General features: G+C 39.7%; 1 protein-coding gene across 1 annotated transcript in view; it reads left to right on the top strand.

Annotated features, from left to right (window-relative positions):
* Nucleotides 1-409: 409 nt before the first annotated feature.
* Nucleotides 410-27,145, top strand: part of LOC122801984 (CAP-Gly domain-containing linker protein 1-like) — a 141,151-nt gene continuing 114,415 nt past the window's right edge. Inside the window, exon 1 of the mRNA XM_044071756.1 lies at nucleotides 410-429. Coding sequence (XP_043927691.1) covers nucleotides 410-429 — 20 coding nt within the window. The remainder of the gene's footprint in view (nucleotides 430-27,145) is intronic.

Raw genomic sequence — 27,145 nt, 5'->3', positions numbered from 1 at the left:
GTTAGTCTAAGGTCCTGATAGATACCTCTAAGAGCAGCATTACCAGACAAACCTTTGTTACAGGGGCGGCCCGTGCTATTGGACTTCCGGACTGCAGCCCCCTCAAATCAAAAAGAAAATAAAAAATAGAAAAAAAAATGTTTTTAAATTTTGCAGACTTCGCGCATGCACAGTAGTCCCGACTACTGCGCATGCTCCTGGCAGTCCCCATAGGGGGACACAAGGAGACGTCTGTGCACGTTAAACATGCACAGACTCACTGGGAGAATATGTCGGGGCCGGACTGCAACAGCAGCAGTCAGGATTTAGGAACAGTCTCATTGATCTCGGGAAGGAGTTTTTGAATGCAGCAGGGATCTCACGGGTCTTCGGAGTATTGCACAGGCAGGACGTTAGCTGGATGGATATTATGGAGAACGGACAGGACAGGTAAGTGTATAGCACTTAATGGAATATATGGTGTGTGCTTGTATTTACTACCTGAAGTGCTTGGTGCTTACATACTTGAAAGTGTGTGTGTGTGTGTGTGTGTGTAAATGCCCCAGGTGCTCATGGTGGTGTGGTAGGGAATACCTCAGGCTTGAACCCTGTACCCTGTATGCAGGTGTTAAAGACTTGAGTTCCCTACCCACCACCATTTGTAAAAAAATTGCAGATTTTTGCCTCATATTTGATCTGATCTGTTCCTCATAATATCTGTGGTTTGTAAATGCTTTACTGCTTGATATTTGATGGTGTAGTAGTAGCATTGTTGCCTCACAGCTGCAGGTTCTCAGGTTTGATTCTTGGCTGGGGTTCCTTCTTTGTGGGGTCTGTATCTTCTCCCTGTGTTTGTGTGGGTTTGCTTTTGTGTCCTCCCATGTTACAAAGACATGTCTGCATTATTTCTTCCTGGGCCTCTGCTGAAAATTGTTTTTTTGTTCCAAGTCAGTCTGTCCTGATTAACAAATGTTAAATAAAATTGACAGGCATTTGAATTTCAGACTTCAGGTTTCTGAATGTTTAATTCCTTGCATATTTGATGGTGCAGTGGTAGTATTGTTGCCTCACAGCTATAGGTTTTCTGGTTTGATTCTTGGTTGGGGTGGCTTCTGTGTGGAGTCTGCATCTCCTCCCTGTGTTTGTGTGGATTTGCTCTGGTGCCCTGCCATTTTACAAAGACGTGTCTGCAGTTTTAATCCCTGCGTCTCTGCTGAAAATTGTTTTGTTCTGTCCGCAGTAAAATTGACAGGCATTTGAATTTCAGACTTCAGGTTTCTGAATGTTTAATTCCTTGCATAATTGATGGTGCAGTGGTAGTATTGTTGCCTCACAGCTATAGGTTTTCTGGTTTGATTCTTGGTTGGGGTGGCTTCTGTGTGGAGTCTGCATCTCCTCCCTGTGTTTGTGTGGATTTGCTCTGGTGCCCTGCCATTTTACAAAGACGTGTCTGCAGTATTAATCCCTCGTCTCTGCTGAAAATTGGTTTTGTTCTGTCCAGTAAAATTGACAGGCATTTGAATTTCAGACTTCAGGTTTCTGAATGTTTAATCCCTTGCATAATTGATGGTGCAGTGGTAGTATTGTTGCCTCACAGCTATAGGTTTTCTGGTTTGATTCTTGGTTGGGGTGGCTTCTGTGTGGAGTCTGCATCTCCTCCTGTGTTTGTGTGGATTTGCTCTGGTGCCCTGCCATTTTACAAAGATGTGTCTGCAGTATTAATCCCTGCGTCTCTGCTGAAAATTGGTTTTGTTCTGTCCGCAGTAAAATTGACAGGCATTTGAATTTCAGACTTCAGGTTTCTGAATGTTTAATTCCTTGCATAATTGATGGTGCAGTGGTAGTATTGTTGCCTCACAGCTATAGGTTTTCTGGTTTGATTCTTGGTTGGGGTGGCTTCTGTGTGGAGTCTGCATCTCCTCCCTGTGTTTGTGTGGATTTGCTCTGGTACCCTGCCATTTTACAAAGACGTGTCTGCAGTATTAATCCCTCGTCTCTGCTGAAAATTGTTTTGTTCTGTCCGCAGTAAAATTGACCGGCATTTGAATTTCAAACTCCATGTTCTTCAGAATACATAGTAGCACAACCTTTTTTCTAGCAATTTTCTAAGTTTATAAGATGAATATTTTAAATTTGTCCCTATTTTTGGGACTGTATTCCCCCATTATTGGCTTCGTCCAGGTTTTTGTGCTAAGGTTGACAGCTATGGCAAGAACTGAATTCACTTAATATGTTTGAGGGCTGTATTCCCTCATTACTGGGTTTGTCCAGGTGTTTTGTACTAAGAGGTTGACAGCTATGGTGAGAACTGAATTCACTAAATGATAGCCATTTAAGTTTCAGTCTTCCTCTCTTTTACAAAGCAGCTGATGTGGCGTAGTGGTATGTTACTCTGACTTGTTTTTGCTCAGGGACCTTGGCAGTAAAATATATGGTGGCAACACAACATTTTATTCTAGCAGCTTTCCAAGATTATACAAGCAATGTTTAATGTGTCCCTGATTTTTGGGCTTTTGACCCCCTCCCCCAATACATTTTGGCTTTTTCCAGTTTTCTTGAGCTGCGAAGTTGAGATGCAGTTGAGTATTGAGTAGATTTTACAAGGAGCTGAGAGCTGCAGGGGAATAGAAGTTTAGTGCTTTGCCTAGTTAATACTATAGCACAACAGGTTGTGTACTTGCTTTTGATGCAGAAGGCTATGGGTTCTACTCCCACAAGTGGTGGATGCTGCCATACTGAGAATGTTCTCCTTGGTGAAGATACTAACTATGAGTTCGTTATCAGTTTGCCATCCATTTCCTCTTGCAATATTATTACTAGCTTATCATTTTTTTAATGTAATATAGGCAATTTATTCCTGAGGGGCAACAGACACTTTATTTTTCGATGAAACCATGAAATATAAAGGTGATTGCTAGCAGCAACCGCTTCATTAGTTACAGATTTCTTTAATGTGGAATTATTTAGATGACTTACTTCAGAGATTGTGCATATTTACTGATAATGGACTGTAGAATTGTGCATATTTACTGATAAAGGTGGACTGTAGAATTGTGCATATTTACTGATAATGGTGGACTGTAAAATTGTGCATATTTACTAATAATGGTGGACTGTGGAATTGTGCATATTTACTAATAATGGTGGACTGCAGAATTGTGTATATTTACTAATAATGGTGGACTGTGGAAGTCTGAGTAGACTTTTATGATAAATGTTCTCAACTGGGCAGTTTTGCCATTATGGGTGCATATGGTTTGTTTCATTGCTTACTGGAAAAATGTTCAAAACAAATTTAAAACACCCTCTAACAAGTGTACTGTATTGTACAAGGAATATAATTTTAGTACAATGAGGAAGGTGTATCAAAGAGCACATGTATGTTTCATATGCAAGGGGCCTATGATTCGAAAACAGCCCAAAATTAATCTTTATCTGACACTGGCAAAATGTATTTTCTTTGAATGTGGGTTTCAATGAATGTGAGTTTCAAGGGCAGAGAAGTTTTAATGCTAAGTTTTCATTGTGAGACTGCATTGCTTTGTTTAACAGATGACTTAGTGTTTGTGCTGTAAAATACAAAATAAAACTTTCAAATGAAGTCCAACTCATCATAGAAGTAAAGCATTATGCGCATTAGTGTTTATGGTAAATGGAGTGAAATAGCCAAGTAATGGTTCATTGGAATGGCTGCAGAGGCTCCATTCAACCATTATTTTGTCAGGGGGGAAGGGCAGCAAACTCAGACAGGCAGAGCTGAACTATACCTCCCAACTGTCCAGATTTTCAAAGAATGAATAGATTTTTGCTTCTTATTTTTGGTTTGTTGTTCATAAAATTTGTAGATATAATTCCTAAATGATTTGCCAGAAGTCACTAAATAATAAGTTTCAGACTTCATAACCTTCAGAAAAATGCATGTTAAAGTAAGAGCTGTTCTATCAACTGTCTCAATTTATACAAGAGCAATTTTTAGTACTGTTTATATGTGCCCTCAATATATTTGGCCTTGTTCAGATTTACTGCATTAACAGGTTGAGAGGTACATGCAAATAAATTGCTTTATAGAATTAGGCATAGCCAACCTCTCAACTGTCCCCAATTTTGGCTCAAAATGTTGCTCTTCCCCTAATAATCCCTCCATAAAATAGCAATTTTGGAAGAAAACATGGAGGGTTTACAATTAAGAAATAACTGTAATAATCAAAGTTATAGATTACTTGAAATGCATGTAGATTATTTTATTTTGTCAGCTGCTCAAGGTAGCAGTACTAATATTAAAGTGTCCCTTCTTTGACAGGTAGCAGCTGTATTGTGTGTCTATTTTATATTTTTGCATCACATTTTGGTCCATTTTTCATAAAATTGTGTTTTTGGCAAATTAGTGACAAATCACTAAAGACTGAAGTTAGAAAATGACAGACATTTGAGTTTCAGATTTTATACCCTTCAGAAAATTCATACTAATGCAAGACCTATTCTATTATCTTTCTAAGTTTATTAGAGCAATATTTAAAAATTGTCCTTATTGTTGGGCCTTTGTCCCACTTCTGTGTATGGCTTTGTCCAGATTTCTTGCCCTTGAGGTTGAGAGGTATGACAAATGTGTCAGGGCCATCACAGTCAGCCAGAGAGATTTCAAATTGTGACATGCTTGTTGCACCCCACTCCCACATGTAGTGACTCTGGATGTGTCCAAGCAAGGCAAGGAGTAGTTGTATCTACCTTGGATGGGGAGGACACACTGCATAAGTACTACAGTGGCTTTTCATCTGTCCTTGATTTTGCAGAATGGTCTGGTTTCTGTCATATTTTTGTACTGTTGATTTATGCTTATTACTCAGATTTATGCTTATTACTCAAAGTGCCTGTTGCTCTGTGTTTAAGTAGCAATGCTTTAATGACCATAAGGTAAGCTTGTCTGACATCGTAAGATGCAAGTAAGCTTTAATAAGCATACTGTTAAAGAATTGCCAACATTGAAAGCCTTTCTGTTGTTGCCATGCAGAGAATACTTGACTAGATAATGTGTAAGCCTTGGGTATTAAAGGACAGGATTCCATTATTTTAAAAAGCTCATTACACTTGTTGGAGACTTCCAGTCATCTCTACAGACTTTACCCGTAAACTAAACAGAATGCCAATCATGTGTGGTCCATAACCTGTACAGTAATCCTTTAAGCAATGTATCTTGAGCTTGTTTCTTGTTTGCTTTTCATTTTTTACTTTTATCATGTTTTCCCCATGAAACAAGTTGTCAGGCAGCAGGTCTTTTTTGGATAAGAAACATTTTTACAAGTGTGGGCATCACATAGATTTCTACTTTCAGCATGTTACTTGGTACTTTAATAAAGCTGAATATATTATAATTAGAACTGCAGTGCAAGGAGAAGTGGTTTGAGTTGAGTGCTTCTGGTTTTTCTTATACTTGATTTTGACTGGCATTCCAGTAATGTATTTAAAAGTAATTTATTTTTCATGCCTCACAACCTTTTGTTTCCATCTAGATATTAAGTAAGCTGTCATGCAGCCAATGCAGTGAAATATTTTTATTCTTCTACACTTATTTTTGTCTTGATTGGACTTTCATAATGATGGTTTGCCACCCAGGGCAGCGTATTTAATTAAAGTTAGTTTTTTGTGGTTTTGTGCATAGCTCCTCCCCTTTATGGTTGACCACACCCCTTCCCCTTGACCCCACCCATTCAGCTGTCTCCTGCAGCCCCCCTGTGATTTGAAGTCACCAGCCGCCACTGCTTTGTTATATTATTAAAATTGTCTGAAAATTAAGGCCTCACTGACTGTTCTCTGACTAGAATGTTACCTTATGTGGAAATAATTACTGTCTAGTTAGGAACAAAGCACAGTTGCCAAAACAGTATTCATACAATTACAATTAACTTTCTGAGATTGTCAACAATTTTGATCGAGAGTAAATTCATCATAAAATCATGCATTGTCAGAAAAACAAATATTTGTTGTCCACCTTATTTGTGTCCACTGTTAGTTTCTCAGAGTGAAACATTTTTAAATGCTATAATCTTTTATAAAAGCAATATCCATGCTCAAACCACTGACTACTAGACTGAACAACTGAATTAGCTTAATCCCCATTGTTTTTCTTTACAAAGGTGTACAGAAATGCCCTTGAAGAATCGTAACTGTCATGTAGTGCATGGAGGGCAGTGATTACGCTATGATAGTTGGAAAAAGACAATCAGTTAAAGTGCTAGAGTGGTGGGAGACCCTACCTTAAAAAATGTTAAGCCCCTGCTAAAGTTGTTAAGATGGAGTCTCAGGCTAGGCAGTAAAATCTGCCAGTATAAATGACAGTGGAAGAATAAAAGATTTGTATCTGACTGCTGTCCGTTGGTAATATGTCCTTGACTTCCTGTTCTAAACCTGGAAAGTTACTAGACTATTCAACAGAATGTGTGTTCACCCTGAGTTTCTGAAGGATACGCAGTCTGAAACCTAAATGTATTCCATTATTTACTGTCTTCAATCTTCAGTAATTTGTAAGAACACCACAGACATTATGAGGAAAGCACTCAAGATAATAAGGCAAAAATCTGGACATTCTGCAAAAAATCTGGACAGTTGAGAGGCATGGAAGGTGAGTGTATAAGGGACAGTGTTAACACTACCTTTCTGAAAGTGTTCGTTTTATGGCTTTGAAAGCCATTAAAACAGTTTTTTTTTTCTTGTTACTGTAACTTGTAGTACATGGAGTAGATAAAGCTGCAAAGAATTACGAGCAGTTCGCTGATTTTTAACCTAATATTGTGTTCTCAACATGGATGCCAAGATACACTTCACTCTTGAGGTGAATTTTTTCACATCCATGTCTGAAACACATAACATGGTTTTCAGCCCATAATCCTTTATGTCTGGTACAGAATGATCAAACTGGGAAAGTGTGCTGGCACTGTTTTGTCAGTCATTTTGCTTATAACTGTGTCTCGGTGGGCATTCATCCTAGTTCTCAGTGGCTGGCATGTCTCCCCTATATATCCTATCAATGGATATTTCCTGCATTTGGATAAACCTAAACCACATTTTTAGATCTGCATCTAAATGGAACATGTACTTTGATGCTTCTGTTGTGTGAGTTGTTGAAAGCACTACAACATTATCCAACATTGCACCTTGTATGATTGTAGGGTTTTGTGTCATTTTGGACTATGTTTTATTTTGGCCTGAATGTACTTCCCACAATAAGATTTTTTTTAGATTTTGTAGTTGTTTAAATGACAGGAATAGGAGTTCATGAAAAATGTTTCCCAGCTTGTGATCCTGACTGAACATCGGTTGGAGGTCCCTTATGATTCTCTAGAGTTTAAGTTCTGTATAAGATGTTGTCACTAGTGGAACGTTGTCACATAGGTTCCTTTCTTTATACTGAGCAGCTGTCCCCATGGTAGCTGTATTGCTCTGTTGACTGCCCTATTAAACTCCCTGGCAGAGGGACCTTGAGCAAACATGGATTCTTTCAGTTGTGCCAACTTTCTGCTTCTTTCTGTCTCACTAGAGCAAATGTGGTGATAGTGAAGTGCTTGACTATAAATAACTGACTTCTTTGTGTGTCTGGGATGATTGCTGCTTCTCTGCTGATACATTTGTCAGTTAGTTTCCTGCAAACATATGTCTGTAACATCCCATTGTTTAAAGTAATCTTAGTATAAGAGAAAGTCACAAGTGAAGTCAATTAGTCCAAGAAGAGTTTAATAGATGGGTAGACTCTGTTGAGTACTTGGTGGTATTCCTTTAGAGAGTTGATGTTCTTTTTATTTTATTTATTTGTTCTTCTTTGACCAGGTTAGTCCCATTCCTCTTTTTAAGGAAATTAACATTAGCATTAACATTAATTAATTAAGTAACAGAAATTGGCGTCTTGAGAAAAATGTCAGATGTTGAGAGTTTAAGAGTACCATTTAGATAACTGAGTCAACCATATAATTCAGTAAGGGCTAATACGTTGAAATGAGAGATTCTAGAGGAGGCAAATCACTTCTTCTTACATCAGTAAAATAAATTATGGTTCATAAATGCACATTAAACATATATGGGGAATTCATTCCTAACTGTGGCAGTGAAAAGGAAAAAGGAAGATGTGCTGCTTTGACTTTTTTTTTTTTTTTTGCCAGGATGAACATTAGACAATCACTGAAGATTTAGTGAGGAGGAATGCAGAGCATAACAACTGTGAAATATTTTTGTTGGAAGAAATATCTTTACACCAGCAAGAAATAGAAATAGAGCATTTAGACAAGTGGCGCAAAGATTTGAAACTATTGTATCTTCAGAACAATATTATTCCTAAAATTGAAAATGTTGGCAAATTGAAGCTTGAATACCTAAATTTGGCTTTAAACAATGTTGAAAAAATAAAGAATTTGGAAGCTTGAGACACCAGTACTACTACCTGGGTTACCCCCACAATGCCACCATTTACCTCTAATATTGGACTGCAGACATTCCTGATGTCCCTCCAAATATCTTCAGAGATGTGTTTCACTATAACCTATAGTGTAGGTGTCTGCATTCAGCTTTCAGCTGTTTTGTTTCTGCTTTATAAATATTCTGGGTGACTTCAAGGGTTAGCACACTAGCGGCTTGACCGACCTGAAAACGCCTTTCCTGTAGCTGCTCCTTCCTTCCTCTTCATAGACTACCTTCCTGTAGCTATTACCCAACCCTGGTGTTTTTAATCATTTAAACCACTAGATAGCAGCAAATGTATGCAATATTTTAAGCTAAATGGACAAGAAGCTAACTGAATAAAGGGTGGAAAAGGTGATTGTTTTTGGTGGTACTCTTGCCTCTTCCAGTGGGGGCTGGTCAACTCTCCTGCAATACCTAGCTCGCTCCCTCCAGGAACATGTGCAGACCCTCCACATTCACCCAATCAGAATCTATCTCTACTAGGCCGCTCATGCGGCACCATTTTCAAAATTCACCTTCACCTGGCTAGAAGCCCCGTGGTCTCTCAGTATAGTGTGGTTGCTTGTAAGTCTGTTTTACATAATTTTAGATTCTAATAAGTACATTCTTGCCTTACTATTTTACTGAAAGTGCCATTGCAATGTTTGTATTATTGTAAAGAGTATATTTTTCTGTGTCTCAACACTATCTGTGGAATTACACTGCTTTTACACAGCAGAACGCATTTCTAAGTTGTTTGCTGACATTCTCTATTGCTGCTAAGGAGTGCCTCATTTAGGGAACGTTTGTGCCTGTATTATCACAACTGTTCTGATATTTTAGTTATTACTGTGAAGGAATTCTCATTCTGCAGTACAATTATGTAATGGCTATTGCTCTTAGTACACAGTTAACACTCCTTACTGTATTCTGCCTAACATAGAGATGTTGCTGCCCTGGTGTTTTTAATCATTTAAACCACTAGATAGCAGCAAATGTATGCAGTATTTTAAGCTAAAGGGACAAGAAGCTAACTGAATAAAGGGTGGAAAAGGTGATTGTTTTTGGTGGGACTCTTGCCTCTTCCAGTGGGGGCTGGCCCCACTCCATTCAGCCTTGCTACACTCAGGCTCACTTTTTTACCCTTCCCCCATTCCCACCCACCCCCACATCAATTTCATTTATACCTAACCTTGCCAAACCTACCACCAATCACACTCCTCCACCTCACAACTCCTCCCACTGTTCCCAACCTATCATTTCTCACACTACACCCTCATAAACACCACCTCTCACTACACCACACACCCCCTACCTCCAATCACACCACTCCACCTACATACTCCTTCCATCACTAATTCTCCACTTGCATTCACTCCTCTATTCCCAACCCAACTCCCTTCTTTACCTCACCTCACTTCATCCCTTCCAGACTTTCAGTATATTATTTACTCTTCCTTCAATTACACATCCTTAACTCCCATAACCTACTACTCCCTACCTATTCATACCCTCTAACCCACTCTCAACATTTTACACTTTAGCATCATAGTTACATAACCCCAACTATGTCCCTTCTGTTCAACATCTTCTCTCTCACATTCACTCTCCAATTCTGTCTCTTGCTTACATTAACTTCATATCATACTACCTTTCTTCCATCACCTCCCCCACTATATCAGCTCACTATCACATCTCACATAGCTACACAACTATCTGCTCTAGCTTATATCCCAATAATCCTATACTACAAAAGAAATTAATTCTGCTTCCCACACAACACAGCATTATGTCTCACCAAGATCACAAACCTATCAACCACTATAAAAAAGGCCCCTTCCTACCGACTTCTCTGTTATCTGTAAATTAACCCTCTGTGGTGATATACACCCTATTCCGGGCCCGACTCCCCCATCTTATAACTCTCTCTGCTACTCAAAATGTCTAACTTTTACCACACTTAATCTCCAAAGCATTAGGAACAAGATTCCCCACCTGCATGCATGGCTAAGCCAACACAAACCTGACTTCACCGCCCTCACTGAAACCTGGCTAAAGCCAAATATCACAGATTCCAAGATCCTTCCACCAAACGTCTCCTGCCTCAGATCAGACAGACTCCATAAAAAAGGTGGTGGCGTTGCTTTGCTATACCCAAGCAACTATACAGTCATTCCTTACTCTAAGCCTTTTCCTCCATTCCCCTCTGCTGAGCTATTAGTTACATTCTTTAAACTTAATAACAGCAAAAGCTTCTGCATTATAGTTATATACATTCCCCCAGGTAACAACTGCCTTATTTTAGAAGATATTCTAGCCTGGACAACCCTCAACATACAAAATGAAACTATTATTCTAGGAGATGTCAATATCAATTGGCTAGACATCACCAATAAAAACTCCTCTACAAATGTCAACCTCTATATGTACTCCCAACTTATGTATGATGTTACCAGACCACACAAAAACAATAACAAAGGGTCTACCTTGGACTGGATCCTGGTTTCTGAACCCAACAATATCTCCTCCGCAGGTACTCTCCCAGGCAGTATCAGTGACCACTCTCCCGCATTAATTACAAGGAAGCCCAGCTCTACACCCAGTCCCCACCAATTTAGATATTCCCATGATTTGACTAATTTCTCACATGATACCCTCAATGACATACTTCAAAAAATAAACTGCAGCCCACTAAAATCTCTTCCACTCAATAAAGCGGTAGAATACTTTAATTCTACATTTTACAAACCCTAAATAGTCTTGCTCCCTCTCAGACTCAAAAGAGTCAAATCTAAACATACCTGCTGGCTATCTAAAGCCACAAAGCAACTCATGTCCACAAGGGGTAGTGCATGGAAAACCTAGCAAAAAGATAAAACATCCACCAACCTCAATCATTACAAACATATTTGAAATCAAACCAAACGCTTAGTTACCAAAGATAAATTACACTTCTACCTATGCAAGACAACAGTAAACAAAATCCCAAAAAATTCTGGGGAACCATTAATTCCCTACTCCACCCAGGCACTAATAACACTCCATGCCCAAACCCAGATAAAACCTCCTCTGAGCTAGCGATACTCTTCAATACATATTTTATTGATACTATCACTAAACTTACAACCTCCTTCCCACCTATCAACCCTGACACTACTGAACCCCCAACAACTCACAATCCTTCAACCCCCTACCCTACTTCACTCTATCACCCATTCCTGCATTCATCATCCACAAACACCTCCTCAAACTAAAACCTTGTACAGATGCTCCTGATAACTTACCTTCAGAATGCCTAAAATTAGCTGCCCCTTCCATTGCTTACCCTGTCAGCATCCTACTCAATAGGTCAATTCAGAAATCCTGCATTCCAGGCATCTGGAAGAAATCATTTGTAATCCCTTTGCACAAAGCCGGCAATAACTCTGACATCACAAACTTCCGTCCCATAGCCATACTCTCCCCATCTCAAAAATACTTGAAAAATATATCCACACTCAGCTCTTAGATCACTTAGTTAAACAACAATTACTTTCTCCCACTCAAGACGGATTCAGGCCCGGCCATAGTACCAACACTGCCCTTATTTCCTTCTTAGATACAGTCAGTAAAGCTTGTGATGCTGGCTCCTTAGTCTCAGCTCTCTTTCACGATCTTTCTAAGGCATTCAACACCATTTCACATTCTCTACTAATTACCAAACTCTCCAACCTAGGATTATCCCCTCACCCTTCAATGGTTTACCAATTACCTCAATAATAAACAGCAATGCACCAAATGGCAACACTCTTCCTCCCTACAAATACAGGTGTCCCCCAGGGTTCTATACTGGGTCCCCTCCGTTTCAGCATATTCATCAATAACTTCCATCAAACTCTAACAGATAGCTTCATCATCCAATATGCGGATGACTCAACTATAATCTGTTCCTCTAAATCTCTCTCACCGAATTACAGCATCTGAGCCAAGAAGCATTCAAGTTGACTGAGATCTGGATGTCCAAAAATCACCTAGCCCTTAACCCCCCCAAAAAAAACAAACTCATTATTTACTCCCTCAAAAACTAGCCATATCGACAAATCTCAGTTTACTGTTACCTCCCAAAATAACACTGTCTTAGAAGTTGTTCCTAGTACAAAACTGCTAGGAGTCATTATCAACGACAATTTAACTTTTGACTTTAATATCCACAATAACATAAAGAGAACACATCAAAAGCTGGGTGCCCTATACAGGCACAACTACTTCTTCAGCCTCTCCAACAAAAAGGCCCTAGCCTCTTCATTTCTTCTCCCTACTCTGCTGTATGGCGCCCCCATCTTCACCAACCTACAATCCTCCCTAAAAAGTAAACTTGACTCCTGCTACAATAAAATTGCCAAATTTGCTACAAACTCTAAATACTCCACACACCACTGCTCTTCTCTGCAACAACTCAATTGGCAAAACTCTCCCCACCACCTCACATACCTACAATTAACTACAGCCCACAAATTAATCTTCCAACCAGAAAGCTGCCCTTCCCTGTCATCCTTACTGACCACATACCACCCCACTTGCCACCTCAGGTCAGAAAACAAAATATTGCTGTCTGTAGTGAAACCCAAACTCTCAGCTGGCAAAATGCTATATTCCTATGCTGTCTCCAAGCTATGGAACACTCTTCCTCCCTCTCTCAGAATGATCATCAATTCAGCCTTCTTCAAAAAATCCTTAAAATTATATCTCTTCTCTCAGTGGATATGCTCCTGTTCCCTACCAAACACCTAAACACCTGATTTCCCATGCTAGGTTCCTATCTCTAGCTACCTCCATAAATGTTCCACCTATTCTCTTCTATTTCCCTCCTGCTTTTCTCTCCCACCTATTTCACACTTCTATCTCAGTCCTTTTCCTCCTGCTAGGTACTTGTATATCTGCACCCCTGTGCTTCTAGCCTCATACTACTATTTACCCCTATTCTGCACATATCCCATAAACGTCCTTATCTTCCTTTCCTGCTCACTGCTATTTACTTTGCCATGTCTACCATCTCATCAACACACTGTACCTTTCCACTTTCTTCATGTGCCACATATCTACTTCCCACATTACATCCATCCTATGCACTTCCTTTCTCTCTAACACACTAACACCTTTGATAGAAGTTAATATGATAATAGTTGATGTGCATTAGAAGTTAATATGCTAATAGTTGATGTGCATAATCTCTGTTACACATATGCTGTTGACCATTGCTTTGTAAATATTTTCCATGTATTAACATTGTTCATTTGTATTTTATTGTCTATTGTATACAATTTTGTTTTGCTATGTATATTGTGGAGCTTTTCTCCCCGGGCCTCCACTGAAAAAGGGCTCTTCTTAGGCCCAGTGGACTTTACCGGTCAACAAATGCAATAAATAAATAAATAATAATAAATAAATAAGGGAGACCCAAGGTGGTTATTATACTACTGGGGGGAAATTTGGCCAGGACTACACCCTCTATTATTTTTGATGGGTGCCGCGGGATCTTTTACATCCACTTCAGCTACCACCAACTCAGGCAGATGGGACATTGGTTTAACATTACATGTTCAGATTATAAATCAATTGTCAATAGAATGGAAGTAAACAAGTAATATGCCTGTACAGTGATGTAAAATTCCTCTTCTATGTTTGCTGCGAAGAGGTTTCCATATTGTGGAGCCATGTTGGTACCCACTGCAGTGCTCATAGCATGAACATAATATTTCCATTAAAGTTAAAGTTATATGTCAGAATAAATTTTATAAGTTGTCCCACTATAGCTGGAGTAATGTTTCTGTTTTGTATTGTAAGTACTTGAGATGGGCAGGATTTCCATCCTCATGTAGGATATTTATGTAGAGTGATGTAACATCCAATGTTTCTAAAACAATGTTAGGTAAATCAGTGGTGTCACATAATTCCTCACTATTGTTTCTATATTTATTTGGTAACCATTTTTTAAGGGTGACTAATAAACATTGCTTTAGATTATTACAGTATGAGTGCGGAATCAGACTTTGGACTATTGAATGATGTTCCTTAGTAGCTCACATTTTAAAGTCTGTAGATAGAATCAAACCAGGGCTACAGGATGAAGCTCATTAGAAGCTCACAGCCCTTTTCCTGTGTTCTAGACTGCCTTCATACTTTTCTATCATCAGATTAACATCCTTTCTGTTTCCTGATATGTTGTACATCATGAGTGTTATGGCCAGTAGGACAGCATCGGATTTGATGGAATGATCCGAGATGAGCTATTAGATACAGACCTGGGTTTGATTACTACAAACAGAAACTTGGAACAACTTGTTTAACTAAAACACATCAGTTGCGTTGCTCATAAAAAAGATGCTTGAGACAAGCAAGCCTTAATATGGCTAGCAAATAAAATAATGTTTTTGCTTGTATTAGAAGTGGCAGCTTTCTCCTGGCATTACCAAGATCAACATACAAGCATTTTGCCTTAACAAGTCCTTCATTAACAACACGTCCTTCATTAAGTTTGGACCCCAGAAATCTGCTTATTTTTCTATTCCCTAGGAATACTGTGTCATGCACAGAACGTCTGTGTTATTTGATGAAGTCTGATGCACTGCATGTCATTGAAACCAAAGGAGCTCTGTGGTCTACAACAAATTAAAAAACTGGACATGTGTTCTGCTCATAGTAGCTTGTTTTGTGACATGCCTACTGTCATTTTTTTAATTCTAAATATATAAAGAGAGAGAAGACAAAATTATTTATATGTCAACGTATTTAAATTCTTGCAAATAAAATCCTACTACTGAGATGCCCAATAAGGAGCAGATTCTGTATAACAGATGATGCCTGTCTGGCATGTTCTATGTGTACACACATGGGAATGAAGCTCTGTGCTCATGACAGAAATATCAGATTCTCACACTTTCTAATGAAGATTTTACATCCTTCATTTAATTTTCTTTCTGGGAAGGATAGGTGGGTGGACAGTTCACAAAGATGAAGCTGGCTCTGTTTTTTGACAGTCTGTTTACTGCATTCAGTTCAGGTTTCAGTAGTCAACTTCATTTTTTACTTATGAGCATATTATATCGGGGGTATAGTGACAACAGTCCTGTTCTCCAAGTGCTTTAACCACCAACCTCATAGTTCTACAAAAAGAGATGTAGTTAGACTGGGGTGAAGGGGCAAGCTGCCCTAGCCGCAAAGTATTAGAGATGCAGTGGGCAGATCCTGAATGGTCTTTATTTTTATTTATTTATTTATTTAACATTTGTTTACGGGGAAAGTCCGGCTGGACACAGGTCCTTTTTCAGCGGAGGCCCAGGGAGAAAAGCTCCAATTATAAGTAGCTGGAATTACATATTACAGTAAGCACCTATTAGTTTATACAATTAAAGATAATAAAGAAAAGCACATTTTTATACAAGTAATAATAGTTGTCATTTACAATAAAGCAAGCGGATTGTTAACAAAGGTAAAAATGTATACATAGTGAGATACATAGGAAAAATAGTTTGGTGGCTAAAATAACTAAAAGTATACTTGGAGACATTCGCAATGCATATGCGTAATGCTGGAGCATACTATTGTGTAGAAATGGGTAAGTTTGACTTATGCATGATTCTGCATGGTTCAGAGAGATGGAAAGAGTAGGGGTTATTTTGATGTAGGAATGTTTGAGTGTAGGTACAATGGTTGACAAAAAACTGAGTAGAATTTGGTTAGTGAGGCTGAATAGCAGTATTTGGTTAGTAGTGCTAAGAGTAGGGCTTGCCAGGATAGTTACAACGGCAAAGCCAAGTGTCTATTAAATATTTTATTTTTATTTTATTTTATTTTATTTTATTTTACATTTGTTGACCGGGCTAGTCTAGCTGGATACATGTCCATTTTCAGTAGAGGCCCGGGGAGATAAGCTCCACTTATAAACTTTACTGATGCTAAGTATAAAAACAGTTAAGAAATAAATTCTAATATAAAAAAAAGTAAGAAACAAGTGGTATAAAAAAGAAAGAAGTAAAAAAGAAAGAAGTAATGGAGATAAGCTCCACTTATAAACTTTACTGATGCTAAGTATAAAAACTGTTAAGAACTAAATTCTAATATAAAAAATAATAATAATTAAGTGGTATAAAAAGTAATGTAGTAAAGAAATCATAGTAGAACAAGATAGCAGGAAGTATCTCTTAAACATTTCATAGAGAGAAATAGCTGAAAAGAAAGTGAATTAATATTGGGTGAGTAGGTCAGATGAACATAAAATAATGTTAGTCAGGGTTGGTACAGGGGCACAGCCATTGTGTTTTGAGGTAAAGCTTGTGTTTCTTTTTAAAGAGAGATTTAGAGGGAATAGATGAGAGTTCAGACGGAAGCAGGTTCCAATGTTTTCCAACAGTGTTTGAGAATAGAGAGTCTCCGGCCTTGTTTGATTTGACCGTGTCTATAAGAAGTTTGTGTGCAGATCTAAGGGACTTTAGGTTGTGGTAAGGGTGAATCAGGCTTGATAGTATAGGGGTTTTATCAGGTTGATAAAGAATTTGATGGCTATGGTAAGCTGGTTAGTAGTTTTAGTTGCTGTTGATATTCAAGCCAGCCTAGTTGTTTTAGATTATTACAGTGGTGGGTTCTGTAAGGGTTTCCGGTGGCAATCGGGCTATGTTGTGGTAGGGAGTTTTCTAGTTTCGAAGATGTTTTGGATAATTTAGTAAAAATTGGGGAGTGCAGAGGGGGGTGAGATAAGGGTGTGTAGGGCTATAGTTGTTCTAGATTCTGGAGTTAGGAAAGGTTTGATTCTGTAGAGAGAGCCTTTTTTTTGTTAATGCTTTTTAGTGTGTTGTTAATATGGGCATGAAGTAAAGTTTTTGTTGTCTATGGTAATGCCTAGTTGGTAGTTGTTGCTCTTGAGATATCGGTGTGCCATTTGCTGATGTTATGGTGAAATCAATGAGGGAGATTTGCTAGATGGTGTAAAAGGAGCAGCTTGGTTTTTAGTTTTGAGAGTAGTAGACAATGGAAAACCAGCGTCTTTCTTAAAGTTAAATATGTGTGTGGTGAGGAGGGAGGAGTGAAGGTGTGTGAGTTGTGGCGGAGCAGACAAGTGTTGAATCGTTCATATTGTGCATGTGCATTGGGAGCCACCATGTGTGGGTGTAGATATAAATAAGGAAAATAGCAGGGGACCTAGTATAGAACCTTGTGGGACTCCAATGCTGACAGGCAGTTGGGAGGATAGAGTGGAGTTCCAGAGTACTGCTTGATTGTTGTTGTTTTGTAGGGACTTAACTTAGTTAAGAGAAGAGATTGGGTATCAAGTGAAGTGGAATGGAGAATGTGAATGAGTATTTGGTGGTTGACCATGTCAAAGGCTTTGACTGAAATATGATTTTAATAGGGTTTTAAATTGTGTCATAGAGTTGCTAGTGGTTATAGTAGATGGGAGGTTGTTCCAAGTTTTAGATGTATAATTGGAGAACAATGATTCCCCAGTTGAATTACTGGCTTTTGTGACATCTAGGAGGAGGTTGCTATTTGAGCGAAGGGATCTAGAGTCGGTGTATGGTTAGATTTTGGAGAGCTGGGGTATTATCTGGTTTCTGTAGTAGTTTAAAGGTAAATGTTAGCGGGTTGAAGTGAAGCAGCTGTGGAAGATCTAACCAGTTGAGCTGTTTAAGTGATACACAGCGGTGAGATTTGTATGGGGCATGTGTGGTAAATTTGGCTATCTTATTGTAACAAGAATTCAATTTGGAGAGGTCAGTTTTGCGGAGGTTGGTTAGTACAGGGGAGGCATAAAGGAGGGTTGAGAGAAGATGTGTACGGGCAATAGTAACTTTTGTGTTGGCTATTAAAAATGGCTTATTCCTGTATACTAGACCTAGTTTTTTGTGGACCTTTTTTATGACTTGAGCAATGTGGATATCAAATTTTAGATTATTGTCAATTTTGACTCCCAGCAGTTTGGTATGAGTGGCTGGGAGGATAGAAGTTTGGTTTTTGGAATGGATCATAAAGGACAGGGGGGAGAGGGAGTTCTGGTTGGGTAGAAGACAAGGACTTTTGTTTTGTTGGGGTTTAGTATAAGTTGGGAATCAATGAGACAGTTTTCCACAGACAGAAATGAATCTTGGGTTATGGTATGTAGGTCTTGCAGGGAGGAGGCTGAACATATCAGAGTTGAGTCATCTGTGTAGTGTATTACTGATGCATGAAGTGTGGCAGTGTGGAGGTGGTTGGTGAAGAGAGATAAGAGTAGAGGGCTAAGGGTGGAGCCTTGTGGAACCCCTATAGAGACTGGGAGAAGTGAGGAGAGCTGTTGTTGTCACTGGATGGCTTGTTGTTATCCTGAAAGATAATTTTGGAACCAGGAAAGAGATGAGCTACTGAGGTTAAATTTGGAGAGAACCTCAATGAATTTATTGTGATCTACCATATCAAATGCTTTGGATAAGTCTAAAATATGTCAGAGACTAATTTCCCATTATTTGTATGACTGTTAACAGTGTTAGTAAAGGCCACGAGGGCTGTTGTCAAGCTGTGATGGGGTAGAAAGCCATGTTGAGTGTTTGATAGGAGCTTGTAGGAGTGTAGGAAATACATGAATTGGAAATGTATGACTGACTCTCTCTAAGATTTTAGACAGGGGAGACAGAATAGCTATAGGGAGATAGTTGTTAAACTCAATTTCCCTCCTTGTGTAGTGGAATGATGTGGGAGATCTTCCAGATGGAAGGGACTGTGTTTTCTGATATTGATCTGTTTATGAGTATGGTTACTGGGTATGCTATTGCTTCTGCTGAAATTTTCAAAAATTCTGCTGGGAGGTTATCTGCGGCAAGTATGGTAGGTTTAAGTTTTTTATTAGTCTTTTTATAGTACTGACAGATATGGGATGGAGTGTAAATTGGTTGGGGTCATTGTTGTAGTTGGAGCTCTGTTGCGGTGAGGGATGAATAGGGTTATTGGGTGTATTGGAGATATTTTGTGAGGCAGCAAGGGCTTGGATAGTTTCAGTAAAGTATTTGCTAAATTGGGTTGCTATGTTGTCAGAGCAAGAGGTTGATGCTGTGATTGAGGTGCCTACCTTACCTGGTTGAAGTATATTGTTAATTGCAGACCAGAACTTTGGAGGGTGATTATGATGTTTATTTTGGATATTGTGATAGTAGTTGATTTTATCTAATATTACAAGTTTTTTGGCTCTGTTTCTGGTTTCTAAAAATGCTTGTTTTGCAGAGTGAGTTTTGGTCTGATGAAAGTAATCCCAGGCTTTGTTTCTAGCATTGAGTTGGGATCTGCATTCTTTGCTTAGGCAGAGTGCATAGTTAGTTTTTACTGTAACATTTCTACGGAGGTGTGGATTCAACATGGCTTTCTACCCCATCACAGCACGAACAACAGCCCTCGTGGCCTTTAACAAACACTGTAAACACAGTAAAAAAAATAATGGAAATTAGTCTCTTATTTATATTACTCAGTATTTAGTATATCTAGGAAGGAGGTGTTAAATAATATGACAGCCTCATTTAGGGGTAGTAGTCTATGAGGTTCCCAATTGCAACATTTTAGTGCCAGGATAAAAGTAGTTGGGTTGAAATGTTTTTTTATTCCTGATTAACCAGTAAGTCGGTTGGCTAGTTTGTTGCAAGTGGTTTCACAGTAGAAAGGTAGGTTGATGGTCACTCAGGCAATCAGGGAGACAGCCTGAGTATGGTGCCAGGGTGGGGCTGTTAACCAAAATCCAGTCAAGAGTAGACTGTCTCTAAAAGGATTTGTCATTTCTAGTGGGGGATCTGATAAGCTGGATGAATCCCTGGAGGTTTGTGTGGGATACTGGGTTCTGCAATTAACAGATTAGCCAGTCTATGTTGAATTCTACCATCAGGATTGTTTCATGAGGGAGAGACTTAGAGATCCAGTGTAGTAGGTGCTCAAGAGTTGGAATAATATTGCCTGGGGGAATATAGCCACCGATGATGATAATATCTTTTTGGGGTTTATTTCTAATTTAGTAAAGATGAGCTCTGAATTTTCAAAGATAGGGATAGTTATATAAAGATGGCTAAGTTTGAGATGATCTTTGAGTAGGACTGCTATGTCCCCACCCCTTCTGAAGGTCCTATCTTTACAAAGAATATTTTATCCAGAGGCTACTGTTTCATTACTGCTGTTTCTGGTTTTAACCATGTTTCTGTTACAGTAATGATGTCAGGGAAATAGAGGGAGAGTAGTGCATACAGGTCATGGAGTTTGTTTAGAATACTCCGTACATTTAAATTTAGGAGAAGTAGGGAGGAAGAGTTGTTATGTCTTAGTCTTATTGGGTCATGGTTATTTAGGAGTAGGGCCAGGATTAGGGTATGTGTCACCAGAGTGGTTTAGTATCCTAAGCAAGTATAAGATACATTTGGTAACTTTGTTTTCTAATGCATGATAGTCTATGAGGTTAATGTGGAAAAGGGTGGGAGCTATGGAGTAATGAACCTGTTTATGTGGGAGAGTTGTTGGAGAGGTTTGCCAGGGAGGGGGGTTAGTTGGTGGTAGGATAGTAAGACATAAAGTGAGGGTGTAAAGGATAAGTACTAATGTGGTGGTTGTGATGTGTAGGGTTGTTGGGTGTCTTAGAAAATTGTTCAGACAAAGGATGTTACAAAGAGACTTTGGATTTATAGATGGCCTAGTGTAGTGGTGTGACATTATTATAGGCTGATGGTTGGTTGTGATAATAAAGGAGTAATAGATGTGATGTGTGGTGGAGGAGCTGTTTTGGTATAATTGGATGTGGTAGTGTGAAGTAGGACTGCAGGGGTGTATGGAGACAATGAAGAAGGAGTAAGGAGAGTCAGAAGAGACAGGAAGGGGTGGGAGATGGTAGTTTGGTTACCAGGAGTGATTAGGTTCGCAGTGTGATAGGCTGGGGGAAAAGTGGGTAGAAACAGGCTGATGAGTATCTACAATTCTACAAAAGACAATCAGTTTTCCAGGTAAGTTTGGCTCAGAGTAAGTGGTCTATAATGTAGTGATTTAATACAGTGTGCGTGTTGCTTGGGAGTGATTCCAGATTACAGCCATAGCTAGGATTTGAGAATGAGTCCAATACTAATGCTAAACATTAATTTGGAATATTTTGGGAATTCTAAGCTCATGCATACATTACATGCTGTTTAAAAAAATCCACTTTTGGAGGAGAATAACCTAAGATAAATGGAGGATAAGGTTTAGCAGGGTAGGGGGAAATATGGGTAATAGAGGGAGGCTGGGGGGTTAACGACTAGTGTCCTAGCTTGGTGTGCGCACCACTGAATCAGTGTAGTACAAGGACAAAAAGCTGTTGGGTATATTTAGCAAGACAGCCTTAGATGCATACATTAACTTTAAGAGAAGGATGTGGTGTTACAGTAGCTCCCTTGGACTGGCGTTCGCAGGGTTGGATGGAAGGCAGCTATCAGTAGTTGGGTAGAGAATCATCAGTGGTTTAAGGTCAAAGCTGATGATGATATCAGCAATGTTGAAATTCCACAAGATGTCTCCTCAGGCCTTCTGGAGGGTTCAGTACCTAAGGGTCTCTTATGATAAGAGCAAGGCAAGTGCAGAGGTGGTGAGTGGATGTGGTCAGGTCAAAGACAAATACAAAATGCCCTGTCTCTCTCTCTCTCTCTCTCTCTCTCTCTCAGAGAGTTCTTAAATTCATAAGTATTGTATAAGTATTGCATATGCAGTCTGAACTGAAGCACTTTAGCTCTCTGCATGTGGCATAAACTGCAGCAGCTGCTTGCTTCAAATGTCACACATAATTTGCTGCAGTTTAAAATGAAAGTATTTTTTTTTGCTGTACAAGTCAAAGAAGCTTTTTTTTCTCTTCAACTTAAAGTTGAGGAAGTGTGGAGGCAGGAGATCAGAGGATGGCAGCAGGTATCTGAATGGCTAGCTACACCTCTGTTTGCAAACTCACATTGCAAATGTTCACAGAATTCTGGTCTGCCTCACTAACATACCTACCATGCCCTTGCTGGTTATGGGCCAGTCAATTATTAAAAAAAAGACATGTCCACAGCATAGAGGCATAACATCCTGACTACAGCCCAAATGACTTGAGTTTGGTCACTGCTAAGCCTGATGGTGCTTGCAGGAGAAGCTGGGTGTGACTGTTCTGGATACGAGGAAGGTGAGGTTCCCATTGTATGTTAAAGGACCATAGCATCAAAAATCATGTGTGATGAGGGGCATTCAGAAAATTGAGTGAAGGGATGAATCAAACCTGAAAATAGGGACATTCATCCAAAAACAGGTATTTATTTATTCATATTTGTTTTCCAAAGTAGAGCACTTGTCTCCTTTTTCATATTCAGCCCAGAAGCGATGTCTGGTTAAGTGACTTGCTCAGAGTCACACAGGTAGGCAGTGGAGGCTGAGGGAATCAAACCTTGCACCACTGTACCACAGGAAACAGCTTGTTGATCCTCTAAGCCAGCTGCCAGACAACAACACGTGAAGGGGTAAATCAGACCTGAAAATAGGAATGTTCCCCCCAAAAAGGGACAGTTGAGACATCTGCTAGGGCTAAGAGGCATCACCAGACCCTATGGTGACTCAGGTGCTCATGTCACCACCACAGGATGGTATTAGGGCCTGAATATATACTTTAAGTTCTGCTGGGATACTGGTGACACCCTTGTGGCTACCTGTGTGACAGCTTCCCATGGGTGGCATAGTTGCACATCTTGTTGCTGGCTGTGATATCCTCATGGCTGTTGGTCTTTACACTGAAAGGCGCAATAATGTGGCAAGACTGTTACACTAGGGATTGTGCAAACACTGCAATGTATGGGTAGCTGGGAAGCACTGGAAAAATGAACCATGAAGAATTGCTGAAAATGAAGTATTGATTAAGTGGGATCATAGAATACTAACAGTCAAGAAAGCAGGAGGAAGAAAGCCAGATCCTACAGCTAAAGAAAAAAATGGCAAAGGTAGCAGTAATCACTGAATTCGCTACACCTAATGATTAAAGTGCCCTGCTTACTGAGAGACATAAAGTTCTAAAATTCAAGGTGTGCAAGCAGAAATCAGAGTAATGCGGAATAAAGACACCCAGATAGTTCCAATAGCAGTAGGAGCAACAGGGCTGTTGAGAAAGACTATTCAAGCATACTTAAATATGTTGCCGATACAGGTATCACCAGCCAAACTATAGAAGGAAGGAATTCTGGGTACATTGCACTACTGAGAAGAGTACTCTTGGCAAACATCAAAGACTGAACAATACTCATTTCATTAACTTTAATTATACCCCCACTTATAGGAATGGAGTTCATTCCTAGCATGGTGTTAGAAACCCTAAACATTTGTGGGAAAAAAATGGATCTATAGTATAATATCACAAACTGTCAGTCTTTCTGCTCAGTGGCACATGGGGATATAGCCTTAACTGCAACCATTTTAACCCAGGATCAAGTAGCAGCTATGGAAATAGAAGATCTGTCAGGGGAGTGTAGAACTGAAGGGTTGATATCAGCTCACTCACGCTTGGCTAAAGGAGGCACTCTTGCCTACCTTAGTGCTGACATCTAGTGGAGAGAAAGGTATATGGCATGCAGAGTACAGGTCAAGGACAACAACTTTACTCCACAAAGCTAGACCCATGTGGTAGCCTTCATTTAGCCTAAGTAGGAACGCACACAATCACAGGGAAGGTGTAGCATTCATCTGTAAGTGCATATGTCAGCTGCTTGGTAAGGTGTTAGGGCCAGAAAACATGAAAAATCCTCATTGTTGCCTGGATGACTACTGTGTGGTGATCAACTTTTGCTCATTCACACAGAATGAATGAGCTTGGTCACAACTGGCAGACACAGACAGATAAAAAAAAAAACACCATAGGGCAGGAGAAAAAAAAAAAAAGAAAAAAAAAACACTGCTAGCCTTTGCAGGCATGTAAAGAATAGAACACTAAAACTTGCCTCCTGTATGGATGTAGTTTATTTTATATTTTATTCCTTCCTTTTGTGAGCACTCTGTCCCCATCTGGAATATATTTTATCATTTTTATTACAAATGAGCTTTCTATATTTATCACAGTATACTCAAATTGCACTTCATCTATTATTCTACTTCTGTCAAACCACCAAAACCATGTTATCTCATTCTTACCCATATGCAAGTCTGTTCCTTATCTATCATCTGCTTCATCTTTTTCCTTATATGGTATATTTCAAAAGCTCACTTTTCAGAAAACCACAATACTATGAGTCCATTCTATTAAACAGACTTCTTTCAGATAGAAGGAAAATCATTCAATCCCCATATGCAGTAGAAAAAGCTCTTTGTATTGCATTACTTAACAATCTACCAAAAGAGTGGTTTCTGGCCCAGAAATTGTAGTTTATTGGCCGTTTGGGCAGTTTTTCCATCTCTTTCAACTTTCTAGTTTAAAAGCCTGCATTTGCACTTGTTTCCCAGCTTTCCTGTAACTAGTCTAGTCCAGATACAGATTTGCTGTATCCGGGACTGTTTGTAAGCTTCTCAGCCCCCCAAGCCTTTCTGTGTTGGCGGGAAGCCTTCTAGCTTATCAGTGGGAGTGGTGAGCACTAGGTAGCCTATCTACCACAAGAGTGGTTTCTGGTCCAGAAATTGTAGTTTATTGGCCGTTTGACAGTTTCTCCATCTCTTTCAACTTTCTGGTTTAAAAGCCCATGTTTTCACTTGTTTCCCACCTTTTCTGTAACTAGTTTAGTCCAGATGCAAATTTGCTGTATCCAGGACTGTTTGTAAACTTCTGAGCCCCCCAAGCCTTTCTGTGTTGGAGGGAAGATGTCTAGCTTATCAGTGGGAGTGGTAAGCGCTAGGTAGCCCATCTATCACAAGAGTGGTTTCTGGCCCAGAAATTGTTAATTGGCCGTTTGGCAGTTTTTCCATCTCATTCAACTTACTGGTTTAAAAGCCCTCGTTTGCACTTGTTTCAAATCTTTACTGTAACTAGTCTAGTCCAGATATAGATTTGCTATATCCAGGACTATTTGTAAGCTTCTGAGGGCCCAAAACTTTCTGTGTTGGAGGGAAGCCTTCTAGCTTATCATTGGGAGTGGTAAGCACTAGGTAGCCTATCTACCAAAAGAGTGGTTTCTGGCCCAAAAATTGTAGTCTATTGGTCGCTTGGGCAGTTTTTCCATCTCTTTCAACTTTCTGGTTTAAAAGCCCGCATTTGCACTTGTTTCCCACCTTTCCTGTAACAAGTCTAGTCCAGATACAGATTTGCTGTATCCAGGACTGTTTGTAAGCTTCTGAGCCCCTCAAGCCTTTCTGTGTTGGAGGGAAGCATTCTAGCTTATCAGTGGGAGTGATAAGCACTAGATAGCCTCTCTACCACAGGATCCAGGTACAGATTCTTAGTTTTAGCACTTGAATTTGCTTATTCGTGCTCAGCACTTGTTCAGAACTTGTTGGTAGCACTAAATAAGCTACAAATAACTACAGCACTCAACCTTCCTCTTTACCTAGAGGAAAACAGTTTTTGTATTTACTTTCCTCACTTGCTTAGAGAAAAACAACTCTTATACTCACTTTCCTCACTTTTCTAGAAGAAAGTAGTTTTTTATTCAGACATGTCCAATGGTCAACTCCTAGTGTTCTCTCCTGTCTATCTGATGAATCTGGGCATCTTGGGGCAATGTAGCAATTGCCTCAAGTACACAGACAACTCTCTCCTCCTACCACCCAACACCACAACCTGTGAGAGATGCACTTATCTAGCCAAACTGGAGGTAAAGCTCCCTCCAACCAAGACTGAACTTGACAGTCAAGAGGAGAAGGTGAACACTTGCACCACACCACACTCATCACATAGCCCCACTAAACCTACACCACCAAAATCCACACATAGAAACACAAAAACATTTGCAGAGGCTCCCAATAATAATCTGCTCAAGCAACAGGGACTTCCAAAGCAAAAACGCAAGTAACCTCCACTCACCAACACAACCTAAATGACACATAGCCCACAGACTCAGTGTGCCACTCAACCACAGCCCATATGGCAAAACAATGTACCCGACACACTAGTCATAGGTGACTCTATAATCAGGCACACTGATGTCCCACTCACCAGGCTAAACAAGGAGAAGGTTACTGTCAGCTGCCTGTTGGGTCCCAGGGTCCGCCACATAACCCACACACTCAGGTCACTCCACAACAAGTACAAATATGACTCTGTCATTGTCCATGTTGGTGTGAATGACCTGAGACATACCTCCCTGGACAACATGAAAAGAGGCATGGAAGAGCTCTCCGATGTAATAGCCCAGAGAGGTATGACCCTAAGACTGAGTAGCATCCAGCCATCGCCCAGAATGATACCACAGTACAAGAACAAAATTATTGACTTCAACAATTGGCTAAGCTCCTGGTGTCATACTAAGGGGATCCAGTATCTGTCTGCCTGGGACGGCATGGTCGACAGACCACTATGCTTTGCCAGAGATGACCTGCACCTGTCACCCCTGGGATTCCAGATACTGGCTAAGGCTCTTGCTGCCCTTATAGGGCCTTTTTTAGGCAAGGTTCAAATGACAAATTCACCACCGTAACAGGAACAGGCAAGCAAAAACTGAGGGTAATGCTACTCAATGATAGAAATCTAAATCTCAAAATGCACTCCCTCGAGGCACTCCTTAAAATGGAGAACATCGGTATCTGTGCAGTGACTGAGACCTGGTTCAAGGCTCCAGAGAGCACCCCTGCATTACCAGGCTATAAC

This window comes from Protopterus annectens, chromosome 1.part0 (assembly GCF_019279795.1).
Source record: "Protopterus annectens isolate FY-2018-M chromosome 1.part0, PAN1.0, whole genome shotgun sequence".
Lineage (NCBI taxonomy): Eukaryota > Metazoa > Chordata > Ceratodontiformes > Protopteridae > Protopterus > Protopterus annectens.
Note: the sequence above shows the minus strand (reverse complement) of the source record. Positions and strands in the feature narration are given on the sequence as shown.